The sequence below is a fragment of the Salvelinus fontinalis genome, chromosome 35 (assembly GCF_029448725.1).
Source record: "Salvelinus fontinalis isolate EN_2023a chromosome 35, ASM2944872v1, whole genome shotgun sequence".
Classification (NCBI taxonomy): Eukaryota; Metazoa; Chordata; class Actinopteri; order Salmoniformes; family Salmonidae; genus Salvelinus; species Salvelinus fontinalis.
The window spans coordinates 35550094-35577559 of record NC_074699.1 but is presented as its reverse complement, the minus strand read 5'-3'; the positions used below and the strand labels follow the sequence as shown (position 1 = coordinate 35577559).

General features: G+C 45.2%; 1 protein-coding gene across 1 annotated transcript in view; it reads right to left on the bottom strand.

Annotated features, from left to right (window-relative positions):
* Positions 1 to 3625: 3625 nt before the first annotated feature.
* LOC129834786 (GATOR complex protein WDR59-like) overlaps positions 3626 to 27466 on the bottom strand; it is a 43194-nt gene continuing 19353 nt past the window's right edge. Inside the window, exons 4-7 of the mRNA XM_055900060.1 lie at positions 26302 to 26383; positions 23502 to 23622; positions 22955 to 23097; positions 3626 to 4430 (exon numbers count right to left, since the gene is read on the bottom strand). Of these exons, the coding sequence (XP_055756035.1) occupies positions 4195 to 4430; positions 22955 to 23097; positions 23502 to 23622; positions 26302 to 26383 (582 nt within the window). The 3' untranslated portion in view covers positions 3626 to 4194. The remainder of the gene's footprint in view (positions 4431 to 22954; positions 23098 to 23501; positions 23623 to 26301; positions 26384 to 27466) is intronic.

Sequence of the window (27466 nt, the reverse complement as noted above, 5' to 3'; positions counted from 1 at the left end):
CTGTTGTATTCAGCATTTCACTGTAAGGTCTACTACACCTGTTGTATTCAGCATTTCACTGTGAGGTCTACTACACCTGTTGTATTCAGCATTTCACTGTGAGGTCTACTACACCTGTTGTATTCAGCATTTCACTGTAAGGTCTACTACACCTGTTGTATTCAGTATTTCACTGTGAGGTCTACTACACCTGTTGTATTCAGTATTTCACTGTGAGGTCTACTACACCTGTTGTATTCAGCATTTCACTGTGAGGTCTACTACACCTGTTGTATTCAGCGTTTCACTGTAAGGTCTACTACACCTGTTGTATTCAGCATTTCACTGTAAGGTCTACTACACCTGTTGTATTCAGCATTTCACTGTAAGGTCTACTACACCTGTTGTATTCAGCATTTCACTGTGAGGTCTACTACACCTGTTGTATTCAGCATTTCACTGTGAGGTCTACTACACCTGTTGTATTCAGCATTTCACTGTGAGGTCTACTACACCTGTTGTATTCAGCATTTCACTGTGAGGTCTACTACACCTGTTGTATTCAGCATTTCACTGTGAGGTCTACTACACCTGTTGTATTCAGCATTTCACTGTGAGGTCTACCTACACCTGTTGTATTCAGCATTTCACTGTGAGGTCTACTACACCTGTTGTATTCAGCATTTCACTGTAAGGTCTACTACACCTGTTGTATTCAGCATTTCACTGTGAGGTCTACTACACCTGTTGTATTCAGCATTTCACTGTGAGGTCTACTACACCTGTTGTATTCAGCATATCACTGTGAGGTCTACTACACCTGCTGTATTCAGCATTTCACTGTGAGGTCTACTACACCTGTTGTATTCAGCATTTCACTGTAAGGTCTACTACACCTGTTGTATTCAGCATTTCACTGTGAGGTCTACTACACCTGTTGTATTCAGCATTTCACTGTAAGGTCTACTACACCTGTTGTATTCAGCATTTCACTGTAAGGTCTACTACACCTGTTGTATTCAGCATTTCACTGTGAGGTCTACTACACCTGTTGTATTCAGCATTTCACTGTAAGGTCTACTACACCTGTTGTATTCAGCATTTCACTGTGAGGTCTACTACACCTGTTGTATTCAGCATTTCACTGTGAGGTCTACTACACCTGTTGTATTCAGCATTTCACTGTGAGGTCTACTACACCTGTTGTATTCAGCATTTCACTGTGAGGTCTACTACACCTGTTGTGTTCAGCATTTCACTGTGAGGTCTACTACACCTGTTGTATTCAGCATTTCACTGTGAGGTCTACTACACCTGTTGTATTCAGCATTTCACTGTGAGGTCTACTACACCTGTTGTATTCAGCATTTCACTGTGAGGTCTACTACACCTGTTGTATTCAGCATTTCACTGTGAGGTCTACTACACCTGTTGTATTCAGCATTTCACTGTAAGGTCTACTACACCTGCTGTATTCAGCATTTCACTGTAAGGTCTACTACACCTGTTGTATTCAGCATTTCACTGTGAGGTCTACTACACCTGTTGTATTCAGCATTTCACTGTGAGGTCTACTACACCTGTTGTATTCAGCATTTCACTGTAAGGTCTACTACACCTGTTGTATTCAGCATTTCACTGTGAGGTCTACTACACCTGTTGTACTCAGCATTTCACTGTAAGGTCTACTACACCTGTTGTATTCAGCATTTCACTGTGAGGTCTACTACACCTGTTGTATTCAGCATTTCACTGTAAGGTCTACTACACCTGTTGTATTCAGCATTTCACTGTGAGGTCTACTACACCTGTTGTATTCAGCATTTCACTGTGAGGTCTACTACACCTGTTGTATTCAGCATTTCACTGTGAGGTCTACTACACCTGTTGTATTCAGCATTTCACTGTGAGGTCTACTACACCTGTTGTATTCAGCATTTCACTGTGAGGTCTACTACACCTGTTGTATTCAGCATTTCACTGTGAGGTCTACTACACCTGTTGTATTCAGCATTTCACTGTGAGGTCTACTACACCTGTTGTATTCAGCATTTCACTGTGAGGTCTACTACACCTGTTGTATTCAGCATTTCACTGTGAGGTCTACTACACCTGTTGTGTTCAGCATTTCACTGTGAGGTCTACTACACCTGTTGTATTCAGCATTTCACTGTGAGGTCTACTACACCTGTTGTATTCAGCATTTCACTGTGAGGTCTACTACACCTGTTGTATTCAGCATTTCACTGTGAGGTCTACTACACCTGTTGTATTCAGCATTTCACTGTGAGGTCTACTACACCTGTTGTATTCAGCATTTCACTGTAAGGTCTACTACACCTGCTGTATTCAGCATTTCACTGTAAGGTCTACTACACCTGTTGTATTCAGCATTTCACTGTGAGGTCTACTACACCTGTTGTATTCAGCATTTCACTGTGAGGTCTACTACACCTGTTGTATTCAGCATTTCACTGTAAGGTCTACTACACCTGTTGTATTCAGCATTTCACTGTGAGGTCTACTACACCTGTTGTATTCAGCATTTCACTGTAAGGTCTACTACACCTGTTGTATTCAGCATTTCACTGTGAGGTCTACTACACCTGTTGTATTCAGCATTTCACTGTAAGGTCTACTACACCTGTTGTATTCAGCATTTCACTGTGAGGTCTACTACACCTGTTGTATTCAGCATTTCACTGTGAGGTCTACTACACCTGTTGTATTCAGCATTTCACTGTGAGGTCTACTACACCTGTTGTATTCAGCATTTCACTGTGAGGTCTACTACACCTGTTGTATTCAGCATTTCACTGTGAGGTCTACTACACCTGTTGTATTCAGCATTTCACTGTAAGGTCTACTACACCTGTTGTATTCAGCATTTCACTGTGAGGTCTACTACACCTGTTGTATTCAGCATTTCACTGTAAGGTCTACACCTGTTGTATTCAGCATTTCACTGTGAGGTCTACTACACCTGTTGTATTCAGCATTTCACTGTAAGGTCTACTACACCTGTTGTATTCAGCATTTCACTGTGAGGTCTACTACACCTGTTGTATTCAGCATTTCACTGTAAGGTCTACTACACCTGTTGTATTCAGCATTTCACTGTAAGGTCTACTACACCTGTTGTATTCAGCATTTCACTGTAAGGTCTACTACACCTGTTGTATTCAGCATTTCACTGTAAGGTCTACTACATCTGTTGTATTCAGCATTTCACTGTAAGGTCTACTACACCTGTTGTATTCAGCATTTCACTGTAAGGTCTACTACACCTGTTGTATTCAGCATTTCACTGTAAGGTCTACTACACCTGTTGTATTCAGCATTTCACTGTGAGGTCTACTACACCTGTTGTATTCAGCATTTCACTGTAAGGTCTACTACACCTGTTGTATTCAGCATTTCACTGTAAGGTCTACACCTGTTGTATTCAGCATTTCACTGTGAGGTCTACTACACCTGTTGTATTCAGCATTTCACTGTGAGGTCTACTACACCTGTTGTATTCAGCATTTCACTGTGTGGTCTACTACACCTGCCATCCATGGCACCATACGGTCATTTCATAAGTTTCATCTGTTGCATATTAAGTGACAGGCAAGTGTTTCAGACAAACCACAGTTAAATCCTCTTCAAGTATTCAATCAGATGTTTATTGTGTGGGGGAACATCTCGGCATTAAGGCCTTCATAACAAACTCTACTGCAACATCTCATCATACAACCTCTCCAGGCTCCACCGGTTCAGGATCAAATGGATGGACTGCTGTGTGTGTGTGTGTGTGTGTGTGTGTGTGTGTGTGTGTGTGTGTGTGTGTGTGTGTGTGTGTGTGTGTGTGTGTGTGTGTGTGTGTGTGTGTGTGTGTGTGTGTGTGTGTGTGTGTGTGTGTGTGTGTGTGTGTGTGTGCGTGTGTGTGTGTGTGTGTGTGTGTGTGTGTGTGTGTGTCTGCATTAGTCTGTGTGTGTCTGCATCAGTCTGTGTGTGTGTCTGCATCAGTCTGTGTGTGTCTGCATCAGTCTGTGTGTGTGTCTGTATCAGTCTGTGTGTGTCTGCATTAGTCTGTGTGTGTGTCTGTATCAGTCTGTGTGTGTCTGCATCAGTCTGTGTGTGTGTCTGTATCAGTCTGTGTGTGTCTGCATCAGTCTGTGTGTGTGTCTGCATCAGTCTGTGTGTGTCTGCATCAGTCTGTGTGTGTCTCTCTCAGAAGGTGCTCTGTAGCAGACACTGACAGCCACAGCCTGTAGGACATTGGTCCTGTGTTCTGAACCACTCCATCATGTGGGAGGTGTGTCCCCCGTGACCACAGCTCAGACAGAAGTTAGAGGAGCCTCGTACAGCCACGTGACAGATGGCACACTGGAAGGTGAAGCGCTTACACACAGCACACTGAGTCCCCCGCGCCTGGCTACGACAATGGCAGCAGTACACACCAAACTCTGAAGAGAGAGGGGGAGAGAGAGGAGGAGAAGAAGGAGAGGGGGTGGATGGAGAGAGGAGGGAGAAGTTAGAGGAGGTGGAGAGGGGGTGGATGGAGAGAGGAGGGAGAAGTTGGAGGAGGAGGAAAGGGGGAAGAGAGAGAAGAGGAGGAGAAGGAGAGGGCGTGGATGGAGAGAGGAGGGAGAAGTTAGAGGAGGAGGAGAGGGGGGAAGAAAAAGGAGATGGGGAGGAGGAGAGGGAGAGGAAAGGGGAGAGGAGGAGAAGAAGGAGAGGGGGGGATGGAGAGGGGGGGGAAGTTAGAGGAGGAGAAAATGGGAGGGAAGGGGAGAGGAGGAGAAGAAGAAGGAGAAGGGGTGGATGGAGAGAGGAGGGAGAAGTTAGAGGAGGAGAGGGGGGAGGAGGAAGAGAGGGTGTGGATGGAGAGAGGAGGGAGAAGTTAGAGGAGGAGGAGGAGAGGGGGAGGAGGAGGAGGAGGAGGAGAGGGTGTGGATGGAGAGAGGAGGGAGAAGTTAGAGGAAGAGGAGGAGGAGAGGAGGAGGAGGAGGAGAGGGTGTGGATGGAGAGAGGAGGGAGAAGTTAGAGGAGGAGGAGAGGGGGAGGTGGAGGAGGAGGAGGACGAGAGGGTGTGGATGGAGAGAGGAGGGAGAAGTTAGAGGAGGAGGAGGAGAGGAGGATAGGAGGAGAGGGGGGAGGAGGAGGAGAGGGTGTGGACAGAGAGAGGAACCAAATGGAGTCAGTAATCAATTCAAAGCTCAGAGTTGATCTCTATTGATGATCTCTCTCAGTATAAATAAGACTCTTCAGGCTCCATTCATCAGTATCGTGGAAGATCAGATCTATAGCGCCATTGAAATGTACAGGCAATGTTCCCGCGTTGTGAAGCCTGCCTTCACGGTAAACACTGCATACATCAGATCAATCAACGTTCCCGCGTTTGGTATATTACAGAGTTGGGGTTGAATGGAGCCCTTCCTCTCTATCTGAGGGGTATATTACAGAGTTGGGGTTGAATGGAGCCCTTCCTCTCTATCTGAGGGGTATATTACAGAGTTGGGGTTGAATGGAGTCCCTTCCTCTCTATCTGAGGGGTATATTACAGAGTTGGGGTTGAATGGAGTCCTTCCTCTCTATCTGAGGGGTATATTACAGAGTTGGGGTTGAATGGAGCCCCCTCCTCTCTATCTGAGGGGTATATTACAGAGTTGGGGTTGAATGTAGCCCTTCCTCTCTATCTGAGGGGTATATTACAGAGTTGGGGTTGAATGGAGTCCTTCCTCTCTATCTGAGGGGTATATTACAGAGTTGGGGTTGAATGGAGCCCTTCCTCTCTATCTGAGGGGTATATTACAGAGTTGGGGTTGAATGGAGCCCCTCCTCTCTATCTGAGGGGTATATTACAGAGTTGGGGTTGAATGGAGCCCTTCCTCTCTATCTGAGGGGTATATTACAGAGTTGGGGTTGAATGGAGCCCTTCCTCTCTATCTGAGGGGTATATTACAGAGTTGGGGTTGAATGGAGCCCTTCCTCTCTATCTGAGGGGTATATTACAGAGTTGGGGTTGAATGGAGTCCTTCCTCTCTATCTGAGGGGTATATTACAGAGTTGGGGTTGAATGTAGTCCTTCCTCTCTATCTGAGGGGTATATTACAGAGTTGGGGTTGAATGGAGCCCTTCCTCTCTATCTGAGGGGTATATTACAGAGTTGGGGTTGAATGGAGCCCCTTCCTCTCTATCTGAGGGGTATATTACAGAGTTGGGGTTGAATGGAGCCCTTCCTCTCTATCTGAGGGGTATATTACAGAGTTGGGGTTGAATGGAGCCTTTCCTCTCTATCTGAGGGGTATATTACAGAGTTGGGGTTGAATGGAGCCCTTCCTCTCTATCTGAGGGGTATATTATAGTGTTGGGGTTGAATGGAGCCCTTCCTCTCTATCTGAGGGGTATATTACAGAGTTGGGGTTGAATGGAGTCCTTCCTCTCTATCTGAGGGGTATATTACAGAGTTGGGGTTGAATGGAGCCCTTCCTCTCTATCTGAGGGGTATATTACAGAGTTGGGGTTGAATGGAGCCCTTCCTCTCTATCTGAGGGGTATATTACAGAGTTGGGGTTGAATGGAGTCCTTCCTCTCTATCTGAGGGGTATATTACAGAGTTGGGGTTGAATGGAGTCCTTCCTCTCTATCTGAGGGGTATATTACAGAGTTGGGGTTGAATGGAGCCCCTCCTCTCTATCTGAGGGGTATATTACAGAGTTGGGGTTGAATGGAGTCCTTCCTCTCTATCTGAGGGGTATATTACAGAGTTGGGGTTGAATGGAGTCCTTCCTCTCTATCTGAGGGGTATATTACAGAGTTGGGGTTGAATGGAGCCCCTTCCTCTCTATCTGAGGGGTATATTACAGAGTTGGGGTTGAATGGTGTCCTTCCTCTCTATCTGAGGGGTATATTACAGAGTTGGGGTTGAATGGAGTCCTTCCTCTCTATCTGAGGGGTATATTACAGAGTTGGGGTTGAATGGAGTCCTTCCTCTCTATCTGAGGGGTATATTACAGAGTTGGGGTTGAATGGAGCCCTTCCTCTCTATCTGAGGGGTATATTACAGAGTTGGGGTTGAATGGAGTCCTTCCTCTCTATCTGAGGGGTATATTACAGAGTTGAATGGTGTCCTTCCTCTCTATCTGAGGGGTATATTACAGAGTTGGGGTTGAATGGAGCCCTTCCTCTCTATCTGAGGGGTATATTACAGAGTTGGGGTTGAATGGAGCCCTTCCTCTCTATCTGAGGGGTATATTACAGAGTTGGGGTTGAATGGAGCCCTTCCTCTCTATCTGAGGGGTATATTATAGTGTTGGGGTTGAATGGAGCCCTTCCTCTCTATCTGAGGGGTATATTACAGAGTTGGGGTTGAATGGAGCCCTTCCTCTCTATCTGAGGGGTATATTACAGAGTTGGGGTTGAATGGAGCCCCTTCCTCTCTATCTGAGGGGTATATTACAGAGTTGGGGTTGAATGGAGCCCCTCCTCTCTATCTGAGGGGTATATTAAAGAGGTGGGGTTGAATGGAGCCCTTCCTCTCTATCTGAGGGGTATATTACAGAGTTGGGGTTGAATGGAGCCCTTCCTCTCTATCTGAGGGGTATATTACAGAGTTGGGGTTGAATGGAGCCCTTCCTCTCTATCTGAGGGGTATATTATAGTGTTGGGGTTGAATGGAGTCCTTCCTCTCTATCTGAGGGGTATATTACAGAGTTGGGGTTGAATGGAGCCCCTCCTCTCTATCTGAGGGGTATATTACAGAGTTGGGGTTGAATGGAGTCCTTCCTCTCTATCTGAGGGGTATATTACAGAGTTGGGGTTGAATGGAGCCCTTCCTCTCTATCTGAGGGGTATATTACAGTTGGGGTTGAACGGAGTCCTTCCTCTCTATCTGAGGGGTATATTACAGAGTTGGGGTTGAATGGATCCCCTTCCTCTCTATCTGAGGGGTATATTACAGAGTTGGGGTTGAATGGAGCCCTTCCTCTCTATCTGAGGGGTATATTACAGAGTTGGGGTTGAATGGAGTCCTTCCTCTCTATCTGAGGGGTATATTACAGAGTTGGGGTTGAATGGAGCCCTTCCTCTCTATCTGAGGGGTATATTACTGTTTACTTCCTGAATTGACCCAACCCTGGTATACTATCTCTCTAGGAGACTCACCCTGGTATACTATCTATCTAGGATACTCACCCTGGTATACTATCTCTCTAGGAGACTCACCCTGGTATACTATATATCTAGGAGACTCACCCTGGTATACTATCTATCTAGGAGACTCACCCTGGTATAATATCTATCTAGGAGACTCACCCTGGTATACTATCTCTCTAGGAGACTCACCCTGGTATACTATCTATCTAGGAGACTCACCCTGGTATACTATCTATCTAGGAGACTCACCCTGGTATACTATCTATCTAGGAGACTCACCCTGGTATAATATCTATCTATCTAGGAGACTCACCCTGGTATACTATCTATCTAGGAGACTCACCCTGGTATACTATCTATCTAGGAGACTCACCCTGGTATACTATCTCTCTAGGAGACTCACCCTGGTATACTATCTATCTAGGAGACTCACCCTGGTATACTATCTATCTATCTAGGAGACTCACCCTGGTATAATATCTATCTAGGAGACTCACCCTGGTATACTACCTATCTAGGAGACTCACCCTGGTATACTATCTATCTAGGAGACTCACCCTGGTATACTATCTATCTATCTAGGAGACTCACCCTGGTATACTATCTATCTAGGAGACTCACCCTGGTATACTATCTATCTAGGAGACTCACCCTGGTATACTATCTATCTAGGAGACTCACCCTGGTATACTATCTATCTAGGAGACTCACCCTGGTATACTATCTATCTAGGAGACTCACCCTGGTATACTATCTATCTAGGAGACTCACCCTGGTATACTATCTATCTAGGAGACTCACCCTGGTATAATATCTATCTCTCTAGGAGACTCACCCCGGTATACTATCTATCTCTCTAGGAGACTCACCCTGGTATACTATCTATCTAGGAGACTCACCCTGGTATACTATCTATCTAGGAGACTCACCCTGGTATAATATCTATCTCTCTAGGAGACTCACCCTGGTATACTATCTATCTAGGAGACTCACCCTGGTATACTATCTATCTAGGAGACTCACCCTGGTATAATATCTATCTAGGAGACTCACCCTGGTATACTATCTATCTAGGAGACTCACCCTGGTATACTATCTATCTAGGAGACTCACCCTGGTATAATATCTATCTAGGAGACTCACCCTGGTATACTATCTATCTAGGAGACTCACCCTGGTATACTATCTATCTAGGAGACTCACCCTGGTATACTATCTATCTCTCTAGGAGACTCACCCTGGTATACTATCTATCTAGGAGACTCACCCTGGTATACAATCTATCTAGAAGACTCACCCTGGTATACCATCTATCTAGGAGACTCACCCTGGTATACTATCTATCTAGGAGACTCACCCTGGTATACTATCTATCTCTCTAGGAGACTCACCCTGGTATACTATCTATCTAGGAGACTCACCCTGGTATACTATCTATCTAGAAGACTCACCCTGGTATACTATCTATCTAGGAGACTCACCCTGGTATACTATCTATCTAGAAGACTCACCCTGGTATACCATCTATCTAGGAGACTCACCCTGGTATACTATCTATCTAGGAGACTCACCCTGGTATACTATCTATCTAGGAGACTCACCCTGGTATACTATCTATCTAGAAGACTCACCCTGGTATACCATCTATCTAGGAGACTCACCCTGGTATACTATCTATCTAGGAGACTCACCCTGGTATACTATCTATCTAGGAGACTCACCCTGGTATACTATCTCTCTAGGAGACTCACCCTGGTATACTATCTATCTAGGAGACTCACCCTGGTATACTATCTATCTAGGAGACTCACCCTGGTATACTATCTATCTAGGAGACTCACCCCGGTATACTATCTATCTATCTAGGAGACTCACCCTGGTACACTATCTATCTAGGAGACTCACCCTGGTATACTATCTCTCTAGGAGACTCACCCTGGTATACTATCTATCTAGGAGACTCACCCCGGTATACTATCTATCTATCTAGGAGACTCACCCTGGTATACTATCTATCTAGGAGACTCACCCCGGTATACTATCTATCTATCTAGGAGACTCACCCTGGTATACTATCTATCTAGGAGACTCACCCCGGTATACTATCTATCTAGGAGACTCACCCTGGTCTACTATCTATCTAGGAGACTCACCCTGGTATACTATCTATCTAGGAGACTCACCCTGGTATACTATCTATCTAGGAGACTCACCCTGGTATACTATCTATCTAGGAGACTCACCCTGGTATACTATCTATCTAGGAGACTCACCCTGGTATACTATCTATCTAGGAGACTCACCCTGGTATACCATCTATCTAGGAGACTCACCCTGGTATAATATCTATCTAGGAGACTCACCCTGGTATACTATCTATCTAGGAGACTCACCCTGGTATACTATCTATCTAGGAGACTCACCCTGGTATACTATCTATCTAGGAGACTCACCCTGGTATACATCTATCTAGGAGACTCACCCTGGTATAATATCTATCTAGGAGACTCACCCTGGTATACTATCTATCTAGGAGACTCACCCTGGTATACTATCTATCTAGGAGACTCACCCTGGTATACTATCTCTCTAGGAGACTCACCCTGGTATACTATCTATCTAGGAGACTCACCCTGGTTTACTATCTATCTAGGAGACTCACCCTGGTATAATATCTATCTATCTATCTATCTAGGAGACTCACCCTGGTATACTATCTATCTAGGAGACTCACCCTGGTATACTATCTATCTATCTAGGAGACTCACCCTGGTATACTATCTCTCTAGGAGACTCACCCTGGTATACTATCTATCTAGGAGACTCACCCTGGTTTACTATCTATCTAGGAGACTCACCCTGGTATACTATCTATCTAGGAGACTCACCCTGGTATAATATCTATCTATCTATCTATCTATCTAGGAGACTAACCCTGGTATACTATCTATCTAGGAGACTCACCCTGGTATACTATCTATCTAGGAGACTCACCCTGGTATACTATCTATCTAGGAGACCCACCCTGGTATACTATCTATCTAGGAGACTCACCCTGGTATACTATCTATCTAGGAGACTCACCCTGGTATACTATCTATCTAGGAGACTCACCCTGGTATACTATCTATCTAGGAGACTCACCCTGGTATACTATCTATCTAGGAGACTCACCCTGGTATACTATCTATCTAGGAGACTCACCCTGGTATAATATCTATCTAGGAGACTCACCCTGGTATACTATCTATCTAGGAGACTCACCCTGGTATACTATCTATCTAGGAGACTCACCCTGGTATACTATCTATCTAGGAGACTCACCCTGGTATACTATCTATCTAGGAGACTCACCCTGGTATACTATCTCTCTAGGAAACTCACCCTGGTATACTATCTATCTATCTATCTAGGAGACTCACCCTGGTATACTATCTATCTAGGAGACTCACCCTGGTATACTATCTCTCTAGGAGACTCACCCTGGTATACTATCTATCTAGGAGACTCACCCTGGTATACTATCTATCTAGGAGACTCACCCTGGTATACTATCTATCTAGGAGACTCACCCTGGTATACTATCTCTCTAGGAGACTCACCCTGGTATACTATCTATCTAGGAGACTCACCCTGGTATACTATCTATCTAGGAGACTCACCCTGGTATACTATCTATCTATCTAGGAGACTCACCCTGGTATACTATCTCTCTAGGAGACTCACCCTGGTATACTATCTATCTAAGAGACTCACCCTGGTATACTATCTATCTATCTAGGAGACTCACCCTGGTATACTATCTATCTAGGAGACTCATCCTGGTATACTATCTATCTAGGAGACTCACCCTGGTATACTATCTATCTAGGAGACTCACCCTGGTTTACTATCTATCTAGGAGACTCACCCTGGTATACTATCTATCTAGGAGACTCACCCTGGTCTACTATCTATCTAGGAGACTCACCCTGGTATACTATCTCTCTAGGAGACTCACCCTGGTATACTATCTATCTAGGAGACTCACCCTGGTATACTATCTATCTAGGAGACTCACCCTGGTATACTATCTATCTAGGAGACTCACCCTGGTATACTATCTCTCTAGGAGACTCACCCTGGTATACTATCTATCTAGGAGACTCACCCTGGTATACTATCTATCTAGGAGACTCACCCTGGTATACTATCTATCTATCTAGGAGACTCACCCTGGTATACTATCTCTCTAGGAGACTCACCCTGGTATACTATCTATCTAAGAGACTCACCCTGGTATACTATCTATCTATCTAGGAGACTCACCCTGGTATACTATCTATCTAGGAGACTCATCCTGGTATACTATCTATCTAGGAGACTCACCCTGGTATACTATCTATCTAGGAGACTCACCCTGGTATACTATCTATCTAGGAGACTCACCCTGGTTTACTATCTATCTAGGAGACTCACCCTGGTATACTATCTATCTAGGAGACTCACCCTGGTCTACTATCTATCTAGGAGACTCACCCTGGTATACTATCTATCTAGGAGACTCACCCTGGTATACTATCTATCTAGGAGACTCACCCTGGTATAATATCTATCTAGGAGACTCACCCTGGTATACTATCTCTCTAGGAGACTCACCCTGGTATAATATCTATCTAGGAGACTCACCCTGGTATACTATCTATCTAGGAGACTCACCCTGGTATACTATCTATCTAGGAGACTCACCCTGGTATACTATCTATCTAGGAGACTCACCCTGGTATAATATCTATCTAGGAGACTCACCCGGGTATACTATCTATCTAGGAGACTCACCCTGGTATACTATCTCTCTAGGAGACTCACCCTGGTATACTATCTATCTCTCTAGGAGACTCACCCTGGTATACTATCTATCTAGGAGACTCACCCTGGTATACTATCTATCTAGGAGACTCACCCTGGTATACTATCTATCTCTCTAGGAGACTCACCCTGGTATACTATCTATCTAGGAGACTCACCCTGGTATACTATCTATCTAGAAGACTCACCCTGGTATACTATCTATCTAGAAGACTCACCCTGGTATACTATCTATCTAGGAGACTCACCCTGGTATAATATCTATCTATCTATCTATCTATCTATCTATCTATCTATCTATCTATCTATCTATCTAGAAGACTCACCCTGGTATACTATCTATCTCTCTAGGAGACTCACCCTGGTATACTATCTCTCTAGGAGACTCACCCCGGTATACTATCTATCTCTCTAGGAGACTCACCCTGGTATACTATCTATCTAGGAGACTCACCCTGGTATACTATCTCTCTAGGAGACTCACCCTGGTATACTATCTATCTCTCTAGAAGACTCACCCTGGTATACTATCTATCTAGGAGACTCACCCTGGTATACTATCTATCTCTCTAGGAGACTCACCCTGGTATACTATCTATCTCTCTAGGAGACTCACCCTGGTATACTATCTATCTCTCTAGGAGACTCACCCTGGTATACTATCTATCTAGGAGACTCACCCTGGTATACTATCTATCTAGGAGACTCACCCTGGTATACTATCTATCTAGGAGACTCACCCTGGTATACTATCTATCTAGGAGACTCACCCTGGTATACTATCTACTCTAGGAGACTCACCCTGGTATACTATCTATCTAGGAGACTCACCCTGGTATACTATCTATCTCTCTAGGAGACTCACCCTGGTATACTATCTATCTAGGAGACTCACCCTGGTATACTATCTATCTAGGAGACTCACCCTGGTATACTATCTATCTAGGAGACTCACCCTGGTATACTATCTATCTAGGAGACTCACCCTGGTATACTATCTATCTAGGAGACTCACCCTGGTATACTATCTATCTAGGAGACTCACCCTGGTATACTATCTATCTAGGAGACTCACCCTGGTATACTATCTATCTAGGAGACTCACCCTGGTATACTATCTATCTCTCTAGGAGACTCACCCTGGTATACTATCTATCTAGGAGACTCACCCTGGTATACTATCTATCTAGGAGACTCACCCTGGTATACTATCTATCTAGGAGACTCACCCTGGTATACTATCTATCTAGGAGACTCACCCTGGTATACTATCTATCTCTCTAGGAGACTCACCCTGGTATACTATCTATCTAGGAGACTCACCCTGGTATACTATCTATCTAGAAGACTCACCCTGGTATACTATCTATCTAGGAGACTCACCCTGGTATACCATCTATCTAGGAGACTCACCCTGGTATACCATCTATCTAGGAGACTCACCCTGGTATACTATCTATCTAGGAGACTCACCCTGGTATACTATCTATCTAGGAGACTCACCCTGGTATACTATCTATCTAGGAGACTCACCCTGGTATACTATCTATCTAGGAGACTCACCCTGGTATACTATCTATCTAGGAGACTCACCCTGGTATACTATCTATCTAGGAGACTCACCCTGGTATACTATCTATCTAGGAGACTCACCCTGGTATACTATCTATCTAGGAGACTCACCCCGGTATACTATCTATCTATCTAGGAGACTCACCCTGGTACACTATCTATCTAGGAGACTCACCCTGGTATACTATCTCTCTAGGAGACTCACCCTGGTATACTATCTATCTAGGAGACTCACCCCGGTATACCATCTATCTATCTAGGAGACTCACCCTGGTATACTATCTATCTAGGAGACTCACCCCGGTATACTATCTATCTATCTAGGAGACTCACCCTGGTATACTATCTATCTAGGAGACTCACCCCGGTATACTATCTATCTAGGAGACTCACCCTGGTCTACTATCTATCTAGGAGACTCACCCTGGTATACTATCTATCTAGGAGACTCACCCTGGTATACTATCTATCTAGGAGACTCACCCTGGTATACTATCTATCTAGGAGACTCACCCTGGTATACTATCTATCTAGGAGACTCACCCTGGTATACTATCTATCTAGGAGACTCACCCTGGTATACCATCTATCTAGGAGACTCACCCTGGTATAATATCTATCTAGGAGACTCACCCTGGTATACTATCTATCTAGGAGACTCACCCTGGTATACTATCTATCTAGGAGACTCACCCTGGTATACTATCTATCTAGGAGACTCACCCTGGTATACATCTATCTAGGAGACTCACCCTGGTATAATATCTATCTAGGAGACTCACCCTGGTATACTATCTATCTAGGAGACTCACCCTGGTATACTATCTATCTAGGAGACTCACCCTGGTATACTATCTCTCTAGGAGACTCACCCTGGTATACTATCTATCTAGGAGACTCACCCTGGTTTACTATCTATCTAGGAGACTCACCCTGGTATAATATCTATCTATCTATCTATCTAGGAGACTCACCCTGGTATACTATCTATCTAGGAGACTCACCCTGGTATACTATCTATCTATCTAGGAGACTCACCCTGGTATACTATCTCTCTAGGAGACTCACCCTGGTATACTATCTATCTAGGAGACTCACCCTGGTTTACTATCTATCTAGGAGACTCACCCTGGTATACTATCTATCTAGGAGACTCACCCTGGTATAATATCTATCTATCTATCTATCTATCTAGGAGACTCACCCTGGTATACTATCTATCTAGGAGACTCACCCTGGTATACTATCTATCTAGGAGACTCACCCTGGTATACTATCTATCTAGGAGACTCACCCTGGTATACTATCTATCTAGGAGACTCACCCTGGTATACTATCTATCTAGGAGACTCACCCTGGTATACTATCTATCTAGGAGACTCACCCTGGTATACTATCTATCTAGGAGACTCACCCTGGTATACTATCTATCTAGGAGACTCACCCTGGTATACTATCTATCTAGGAGACTCACCCTGGTATACTATCTATCTAGGAGACTCACCCTGGTATACTATCTATCTAGGAGACTCACCCTGGTATACTATCTATCTAGGAGACTCACCCTGGTATACTATCTATCTAGGAGACTCACCCTGGTATACTATCTATCTAGGAGACTCACCCTGGTATACTATCTCTCTAGGAGACTCACCCTGGTATACTATCTATCTATCTAGGAGACTCACCCTGGTATACTATCTATCTAGGAGACTCACCCTGGTATACTATCTCTCTAGGAGACTCACCCTGGTATACTATCTATCTAGGAGACTCACCCTGGTATACTATCTATCTAGGAGACTCACCCTGGTATACTATCTATCTAGGAGACTCACCCTGGTATACTATCTCTCTAGGAGACTCACCCTGGTATACTATCTATCTAGGAGACTCACCCTGGTATACTATCTATCTAGGAGACTCACCCTGGTATACTATCTATCTATCTAGGAGACTCACCCTGGTATACTATCTCTCTAGGAGACTCACCCTGGTATACTATCTATCTAGGAGACTCACCCTGGTATACTATCTATCTATCTAGGAGACTCACCCTGGTATACTATCTATCTAGGAGACTCACCCTGGTATACTATCTATCTAGGAGACTCACCCTGGTATACTATCTATCTAGGAGACTCACCCTGGTATACTATCTATCTAGGAGACTCACCCTGGTATACTATCTATCTAGGAGACTCACCCTGGTCTACTATCTATCTAGGAGACTCACCCTGGTATACTATCTCTCTAGGAGACTCACCCTGGTATACTATCTATCTAGGAGACTCACCCTGGTATACTATCTATCTAGGAGACTCACCCTGGTATACTATCTATCTAGGAGACTCACCCTGGTATACTATCTCTCTAGGAGACTCACCCTGGTATACTATCTATCTAGGAGACTCACCCTGGTATACTATCTATCTAGGAGACTCACCCTGGTATACTATCTATCTATCTAGGAGACTCACCCTGGTATACTATCTCTCTAGGAGACTCACCCTGGTATACTATCTATCTAAGAGACTCACCCTGGTATACTATCTATCTATCTAGGAGACTCACCCTGGTATACTATCTATCTAGGAGACTCACCCTGGTATACTATCTATCTAGGAGACTCACCCTGGTATACTATCTATCTAGGAGACTCACCCTGGTATACTATCTATCTAGGAGACTCACCCTGGTTTACTATCTATCTAGGAGACTCACCCTGGTATACTATCTATCTAGGAGACTCACCCTGGTCTACTATCTATCTAGGAGACTCACCCTGGTATACTATCTATCTAGGAGACTCACCCTGGTATACTATCTATCTAGGAGACTCACCCTGGTATAATATCTATCTAGGAGACTCACCCTGGTATACTATCTCTCTAGGAGACTCACCCTGGTATAATATCTATCTAGGAGACTCACCCTGGTATACTATCTATCTAGGAGACTCACCCTGGTATACTATCTATCTAGGAGACTCACCCTGGTATACTATCTATCTAGGAGACTCACCCTGGTATAATATCTATCTAGGAGACTCACCCTGGTATACTATCTATCTAGGAGACTCACCCTGGTATACTATCTCTCTAGGAGACTCACCCTGGTATACTATCTATCTCTCTAGGAGACTCACCCTGGTATACTATCTATCTAGGAGACTCACCCTGGTATACTATCTATCTAGGAGACTCACCCTGGTATACTATCTATCTCTCTAGGAGACTCACCCTGGTATACTATCTATCTAGGAGACTCACCCTGGTATACTATCTATCTAGGAGACTCACCCTGGTATACTATCTATCTAGGAGACTCACCCTGGTATACTATCTATCTAGGAGACTCACCCTGGTATAATATCTATCTATCTATTCTATCTATCTATCTATCTATCTATCTATCTATCTATCTAGGAGACTCACCCTGGTATACTATCTATCTCTCTAGGAGACTCACCCTGGTATACTATCTCTCTAGGAGACTCACCCCGGTATACTATCTATCTCTCTAGGAGACTCACCCTGGTATACTATCTATCTAGGAGACTCACCCTGGTATACTATCTCTCTAGGAGACTCACCCTGGTATACTATCTATCTCTCTAGGAGACTCACCCTGGTATACTATCTATCTAGGAGACTCACCCTGGTATACTATCTATCTCTCTAGGAGACTCACCCTGGTATACTATCTATCTCTCTAGGAGACTCACCCTGGTATACTATCTATCTCTCTAGGAGACTCACCCTGGTATACTATCTATCTAGGAGACTCACCCTGGTATACTATCTATCTAGGAGACTCACCCTGGTATACTATCTATCTAGGAGACTCACCCTGGTATACTATCTATCTAGGAGACTCACCCTGGTATACTATCTATCTAGGAGACTCACCCTGGTATACTATCTATCTAGGAGACTCACCCTGGTATACTATCTATCTAGGAGACTCACCCTGGTATACTATCTATCTAGGAGACTCACCCTGGTATACTATCTATCTAGGAGACTCACCCTGGTATACTATCTATCTAGGAGACTCACCCTGGTATACTATCTATCTAGGAGACTCACCCTGGTATACTATCTATCTAGGAGACTCACCCTGGTATACTATCTATCTAGGAGACTCACCCTGGTATACTATCTATCTAGGAGACTCACCCTGGTATACTATCTATCTAGGAGACTCACCCTGGTATACTATCTATCTAGGAGACTCACCCTGGTATACTATCTATCTATCTAGGAGACTCACCCTGGTATACTATCTATCTAGGAGACTCACCCTGGTATACTATCTATCTAGGAGACTCACCCTGGTATAATATCTCTCTAGGAGACTCACCCTGGTATACTATCTATATAGGAGACTCACCCTGGTATACTATCTATCTAGTAGACTCACCCTGGTATACTATCTATCTCTCTAGGAGACTCACCCTGGTATACTACCAATCTAGGAGACTCACCCTGGTATACTATCTATCTAGGAGACTCACCCTGGTATACTATCTATCTAGGAGACTCACCCTGGTATACTATCTATCTATCTAGGAGACTCACCCCGGTATACTATCTATCTAGGAGACTCACCCCGGTATTCTATCTATCTAGGAGACTCACCCTGGTATACTATCTATCTAGGAGACTCACCCTGGTATACTATCTATCTAGGAGACTCACCCTGGTATACTATCTATCTAGGAGACTCACCCTGGTATACTATCTATCTAGGAGACTCACCCTGGTATACTATCTATCTAGGAGACTCACCCTGGTATACTATCTATCTAGGAGACTCACCCTGGTATACTATCTATCTAGGAGACTCACCCTGGTATACTATCTATCTAGGAGACTCACCCTGGTATACTATCTCTCTAGGAGACTCACCCTGGTATACTATCTATCTAGGAGACTCACCCTGGTATACTATCTATCTAGGAGACTCACCCTGGTATACTATCTATCTAGGAGACTCACCCTGGTATACTATCTATCTAGGAGACTCACCCTGGTATACTATCTATCTAGGAGACTCACCCTGGTATACTATCTATCTATCTATCTATCTATCTAGGAGACTCACCCTGGTATACTATCTATCTAGGAGACTCACCCTCGTATACTATCTATCTAGGAGACTCACCCTGGTATACTATCTATCTATCTAGGAGACTCACCCTGGTATACTATCTATCTAGGAGACTCACCCTGGTCTACTATCTCTCTAGGAGACTCACCCTGGTATACTATCTATCTAGGAGACTCACCCTGGTATACTATCTATCTAGGAGACTCACCCTGGTATACTATCTATCTAGGAGACTCACCCTGGTATAATATCTATCTAGGAGACTCACCCTGGTATACTATCTATCTAGGAGACTCACCCTGGTATACTATCTATCTAGGAGACTCACCCTGGTATACTATCTATCTAGGAGACTCACCCTGGTATACTATCTATCTAGGAGACTCACCCTGGTATACTATCTATCTAGGAGACTCACCCTGGTCTACTATCTATCTAGGAGACTCACCCTGGTATACTATCTATCTAGGAGACTCACCCTGGTATACTATCTATCTAGGAGACTCACCCTGGTATACTATCTATCTAGGAGACTCACCCTGGTATACTATCTATCTAGGAGACTCACCCCGGTATACTATCTCTCTAGGAGACTCACCCTGGTATACTATCTATCTATCTAGGAGACTCACCCTGGTATACTATCTATCTAGGAGACTCACCCTGGTATACTATCTATCTAGGAGACTCACCCTGGTATACTATCTATCTAGGAGACTCACCCTGGTATACTATCTATCTAGGAGACTCACCCTGGTATACTATCTATCTAGGAGACTCACCCTGGTATACTATCTATCTAGGAGACTCACCCTGGTATACTATCTATCTAGGAGACTCACCCTGGTATACTATCTATCTATCTAGGAGACTCACCCTGGTATACTATCTATCTAGGAGACTCACCCTGGTATACTATCTATCTAGGAGACTCACCCTGGTATACTATCTATCTAGGAGACTCACCCTGGTATACTATCTATCTAGGAGACTCACCCTGGTATACTATCTATCTAGGAGACTCACCCTGGTATACTATCTATCTAGGAGACTCACCCTGGTATACTATCTATCTAGGAGACTCACCCTGGTATACTATCTATCTAGGAGACTCACCCTGGTATACTATCTATCTAGGAGACTCACCCTGGTATAATATCTATCTAGGAGACTCACCCTGGTATACTATCTATCTAGGAGACTCACCCTGGTATACTATCTATCTAGGAGACTCACCCTGGTATACTATCTATCTAGGAGACTCACCCTGGTATACTATCTATCTAGGAGACTCACCCTGGTATACTATCTATCTAGGAGACTCACCCTGGTATACTATCTATCTAGGAGACTCACCCTGGTCTACTATCTATCTAGGAGACTCACCCTGGTATACTATCTATCTAGGAGACTCACCCTGGTATACTATCTATCTAGGAGACTCACCCTGGTATACTATCTATCTAGGAGACTCACCCTGGTATACTATCTATCTAGGAGACTCACCCTGGTATACTATCTATCTAGGAGACTCATCCTGGTATACTATCCATCTATCTCTCTAGGAGACTCACCCCGGTATGCTATCTCTCTAGGAGACTCACCCTGGTATACTATCTATCTAGGAGACTCACCCTGGTATACTATCTATCTAGGAGACTCACCCTGGTCTACTATCTCTCTAGGAGACTCACCCTGGTATAATATCTATCTAGGAGACTCACCCTGGTATACTATCTATCTAGGAGACTCACCCTGGTATAATATCTATCTAGGAGACTCACCCTGGTATACTATCTATCTAGGAGACTCACCCTGGTATACTATCTATCTAGGAGACTCACCCTGGTATACTATCTATCTAGGAGACTCACCCTGGTATACTATCTATCTAGGAGACTCACCCTGGTATACTATCTATCTAGGAGACTCACCCTGGTATACTATCTATCTATCTAGGAGACTCACCCTGGTATACTATCTATCTAGGAGACTCACCCTGGTATACTATCTATCTAGGAGACTCACCCTGGTATACTATCTATCTAGGAGACTCACCCTGGTTTACTATCTATCTAGGAGACTCACCCTGGTATACTATCTATCTAGGAGACTCACCCTGGTCTACTATCTATCTAGGAGACTCACTCTGGTATACTATCTATCTAGGAGACTCACCCTGGTATACTATCTATCTAGGAGACTCACCCTGGTATACTATCTATCTAGGAGACTCATCCTGGTATACTATCCATCTATCTCTCTAGGAGACTCACCCTGGTCTACTATCTATCTAGGAGACTCACCCTGGTATACTATCTATCTAGGAGACTCACCCTGGTATACTATCTATCTAGGATACTCACCCTGGTATACCATCTATCTAGGAGACTCACCCTGGTATACTATCTATCTAGGAGACTCACCAAGGTATACTATCTATCTAGGAGACTCACCCTGGTATACTATCTATCTAGGAGACTCACCCTGGTATACTATCTATCTAGGAGACTCACCCTGGTATACTATCTATCTAGGAGACTCATCCTGGTATACTATCCATCTATCTCTCTAGGAGACTCACCCCGGTATGCTATCTCTCTAGGAGACTCACCCTGGTATACTATCTATCTAGGAGACCCACCCTGGTATACTATCTATCTAGGAGACCCACCCTGGTATACTATCTATCTAGGAGACTCACCCTGGTATACTATCTATCTAGGAGACTCACCCTGGTATACTATCTATCTAGGAGACTCACCCTGGTATACTATCTATCTAGGAGACTCACCCTGGTATACTATATATCTCTCTAGGAGACTCACCCTGGTATACTATCTATCTATCTAGGAGACTCACCCTGGTATACTATCTATCTAGGAGACTCACCCTGGTATACTATCTATCTAGGAGACTCACCCTGGTATACTATCTATCTAGGAGACTCACCCTGGTATACTATCTATCTAGGAGACTCACCCTGGTATAATATCTATCTAGGAGACTCACCCTGGTATACTATCTATCTAGGAGACTCACCCTGGTATACTATCTATCTAGGAGACTCACCCTGGTATACTATCTCTCTAGGAGACTCACCCTGGTATACTATCTATCTATCTATCTATCTAGGAGACTCACCCTGGTATACTATCTATCTATCTAGGAGACTCACCCTGGTATACTATCTATCTAGGAGACTCACCCTGGTACACTATCTATCTAGGAGACTCACCCTGGTATACTATCTCTCTAGGAGACTCACCCTGGTATACTATCTCTCTAGGAGACTCACCGATGCCTTTGTGAGGTTCAGGAGGACAGGATGTAAATTTGAGGACCTCCGCTCTCTTTTCCTTCAGACCCCAGCGATGGAGGATCTCCCCGTAACACTTCTTAAAGTCATCAAACTGCATGGTGTTGGCCGGGTCCAGCAGCCTGGGAGGGTAGAGAGACAGAGAGAGAGAGAGAGAGAGAGAGAGAGGGAGAGAGAGAGAGAGAGAGAGAGAGAGAGAGAGAGAGAGAGAGAGAGAGAGAGAGAGAGAGAGAGACAGACAGAGAGACAGAGAGACAGAGAGACAGAGAGAGAGAGAGAGAGAGAGAGAGAGAGAGAGAGAGAGAACAGTAGATCTAGAACAGATAAGAGACTGCCACCTTCTGCCCCATGTTCCTATTGGTGCTGCTTCAGAACCGGTCCTAGGTAAGATGGCCGACATGTCGGTCCATTCTGACGCAGACGTCGGCCTCTCTGTTGGTCTAGTGTATGTCTCTGAAGATAACATTTGTTTGGTCTTTTTTTTTGTCAATATGTGTGTTTTTCTAACGTCTAAATATTCAATGACCTTTTATTCATGTCGTGTTGTTCTCTCTCTCGCTCGCGGGGGTCTGTGTACATCTGGTTGGCATAGCGATAGTCGTCAGGCGAGGACTCCCCCAAGGGAGGGACGTGCTCCGGGTCTCGACCTAACGAAATAGACAGATCTCCTTTTACACAGACGGTTACATGTTCATGACATTGACACTGGGAATCTACAGAGAATATTATTAGATCAGACTGTATGTCTCCACAGGAAGCAGAATCATGACTCTCCATGTTCATGACATTGACACTGGGAATCTACAGAGAATATTATCAGATTAGACTGTATGTCTCCACAGGAAGCAGAATCATGACTCTCCATGTTCATGACATTGACACTGGGAATCTACAGAGAATATTATCAGATTAGACTGTATGTCTCCACAGGAAGCAGCATCATGACTCTCCATGTTCATGTCATTGACACTGGGTATCTACAGAGAATATTATCAGATTAGACTGTATGTCTCCACAGGAAGCAGAATCATGACTCTCCATGTCCCCCTAACAGTTATGAAAGTGGACTGGTGATTAGACTGTATGTCTCCACAGGAAGCAGAATCATGACTCTCCATGTCCCCTAACAGTTATGAAAGTGGACTGGTGATTAGACTGTATGTCTCCACAGGAAGCAGAATCATGACTCTCCATGTTCATGTCATTGACACTGGGTATCTACAGAGAATATTATCAGATCAGACTGTATGTCTCCACAGGAAGCAGCAGGTTAAATCATGACTCCCCATGTTCCCCTAACAGTTATGAAAGTGGACTGGTGATCAGACTGTATGTCTCCACAGGAAGCAGAATCATGACTCTCCATGTCCCCTAACAGTTATGAAAGTGGACTGGTGATCAGACTGTATGTCTCCACAGGAAGCAGAATCATGACTCTCCATGTCCCCCTAACAGTTATGAAAGTGGACTGGTGATTAGACTGTATGTCTCCACAGGAAGCAGAATCATGACTCTCCATGTCCCCCTAACAGTTATGAAAGTGGACTGGTGATCAGACTGTATGTCTCCACAGGAAGCAGCAGGTTAAATCATGACTCCCCATGTTCCCCTAACAGTTATGAAAGTGGACTGGTGATCAGACTGTATGTCTCCACAGGAAGCAGAATCATGACTCTCCATGTCCCCTAACAGTTATGAAAGTGGACTGGTGATCAGACTGTATGTCTCCACAGGAAGCAGAATCATGACTCTCCATGTCCCCTAACAGTTATGAAAGTGGACTGGTGATCAGACTGTATGTCTCCACAGGAAGCAGAATCATGACTCTCCATGTCCCCTAACAGATATGAAAGTGGACTGGTGATCAGACTGTATGTCTCCACAGGAAGCAGAATCATGACTCTCCATGTCCCCTAACAGATATGAAAGTGGACTGGTGATCAGACTGTATGTCTCCACAGGAAGCAGAATCATGACTCTCCATGTCCCCCTAACAGTTATGAAAGTGGACTGGTGATTAGACTGTATGTCTCCACAGGAAGCAGAATCATGACTCTCCATGTCCCCTAACAGTTATGAAAGTGGACTGGTGATCAGACTGTATGTCTCCACAGGAAGCAGAATCATGACTCTCCATGTCCCCTAACAGTTATGAAAGTGGACTGGTGATCAGACTGTATGTCTCCACAGGAAGCAGAATCATGACTCTCCATGTCCCCCTAACAGTTATGAAAGTGGACTGGTGATTAGACTGTATTCCCTATATAGGACACTTCTTTAGGTCAGAAACAGGACAAAAAGAGTGTACTTCATTATAGGGATTAGGGTATAGGCTCTGACCTAAAGTAGTGCACTATATATGTTTGTGGACACCCCTTCATATTAGTGGATTCGGCTATTTCAGCCACACCCGTTGCTGACAGGTGTATTAAATAGAGCACACAAGCCATGCAATCTCCAGAGACAAACATTGGCAGTAGAATGGTGGGAAGTCTTCCCTGAAGAGTGGAGGCTGTTATAGCAGCAAAGGGGGGGACCAACTCCATATTAATGACTTCCCTGAAGAGTGGAGGCTGTTATAGCAGCAAAGGGGGTCCAACTCCATATTAATGACTTCATAGAAGAGTGGAGGCTATTATAGCAGCAGAAGGGGGGGACCAACTCCATATTAATGACTTCCCAGAAGAGTGGAGGCTGTTATAGCAGCAGAAGGGGGGGACCAACTCCATATTAATGACTTCCCAGAAGAGTGGAGGCTGTTATATCAGCAAAGGGGGGACCAACTCCGTATTAATGTCTTCCCAGAAGAGTGGAGGCTGTTATTGCAGCAAAGGGGGTCCAACTCCATATTAATGACTTCATAGAAGAGTGGAGGCTATTATAGCAGCAGAAGGGGGGACCAACTCCATATTAATGTCTTCCCAGAAGAGTGGAGGCTGTTATTGCAGCAAAGGGGGGACCAACTCCGTATTAATGACTTCCCAGAAGAGTGGAGGCTGTTATAGCAGCAAAGGGGGGTCCAACTCCATATTAATGACTTCCCATAAGAGTGGAGGCTGTTATTGCAGCAAAGGGGGGACCAACTCCATATTAATGACTTCCCATAAGAGTGGAGGCTGTTATAGCAGCAAAGGGGGGACCAACTCCATATTAATGTCCATGATTTTGTAATGAGATGTTTGACGAGCAGGCGTCCACATACTGTTGGTAATGTAGTGTACTAGTGAACAGGGTTCTAGTTGGGTCTTGGCGCTGGCCTCAGAGTGTTCTGGGGTCACTGGGTTCATACCATAAACATCATTTTATTTACATCACGGGTTACATACCGATGCTCCAGGTGGTGGTGGTGGTGGAGTCTGAGGTGCTGTAACAGGAGCCTGACGACACAGAGCTGGATGTGTAACTGGGCTGGAGGAGACGAGAGAGGGAGAGAGGCAGGGAGGGAGAGGCAGGGAGGGAGAGAGGGAGAGGCAGGGAGGGAGGGAGGGAGAGAGAGAGAGAGAGGGAGAGAGAGGCAGGGAGGGAGAGGCAGGGAGGGAGGGAGGGAGAGAGAGAGAGAGGGAGAGAGAGGCAGGGAGGGAGAGGCAGGGAGGGAGGGAGGGAGAGAGAGAGAGAGGGAGAGAGAGGCAGGGAGGGAGAGGCAGGGAGGGAGGGAGGGAGAGAGAGAGAGAGGGAGAGAGAGGCAGGGAGGGAGAGAGGGAGAGGCAGGGAGGGAGGGAGGGAGAGAGAGAGAGAGGGAGAGAGAGGCAGGGAGGGAGAGGCAGGGAGGGAGGGAGGGAGAGAGAGAGAGAGGGAGAGAGAGGCAGGGAGGGAGAGAGGGAGAGAGAGAGAGAGGGAGAGAGAGGCAGGGAGGGAGAGGCAGGGAGGGAGGGAGGGAGAGAGAGAGAGAGGGAGAGAGAGGCAGGGAGGGAGAGGCAGGGAGGGAGGGAGGGAGAGAGAGAGAGAGGGAGAGAGAGGCAGGGAGGGAGAGAGGGAGAGGCAGGGAGGGAGGGAGAGAGGGAGAGAGGGAGGGAGAGGGAGAGAGAGGCAGGGAGGGAGGGAGGGAGAGAGGCAGGGAGGGAGAGAGAAAGGAGAGGAGAGAGGAAGGGAGAAGCAGGGAGGGAGGCAGGGAGAGGGGGAGAGAGAGGCAGGGAGAGAGGCAGGGAGAGAAAGAGAAAGGGAGGGAGAGAGGAAGGGAGGGAGAGAGAGGGAGAAGAAGGGAGGGAGAGGGAGAGAGAGAGGAAGGGAGGGAGAGGGAGAGAGAGAAGAAGGGAGGGAGGGAGAGGGAGAGAGAGGAAGGGAGGGAGAGAGAAAGAGGAAGGGAGGGAGAGGGAGAGAGAAAGAAGAAGGGAGGTAGAGGGAGAGAGAGAGGAAGGGAGGGAGAGGTAGAGGGAGAGGGAGGGAGAGGTAGAGGTAGAGGTAGAGAGAGAGAGAGAGAGAGAGAGAGAGAGAGAGAGGTAGAGGGAGAGGGAGGGAGAGGGAGAGGTAGAGAGAGAGAGAGAGAGAGAGAGA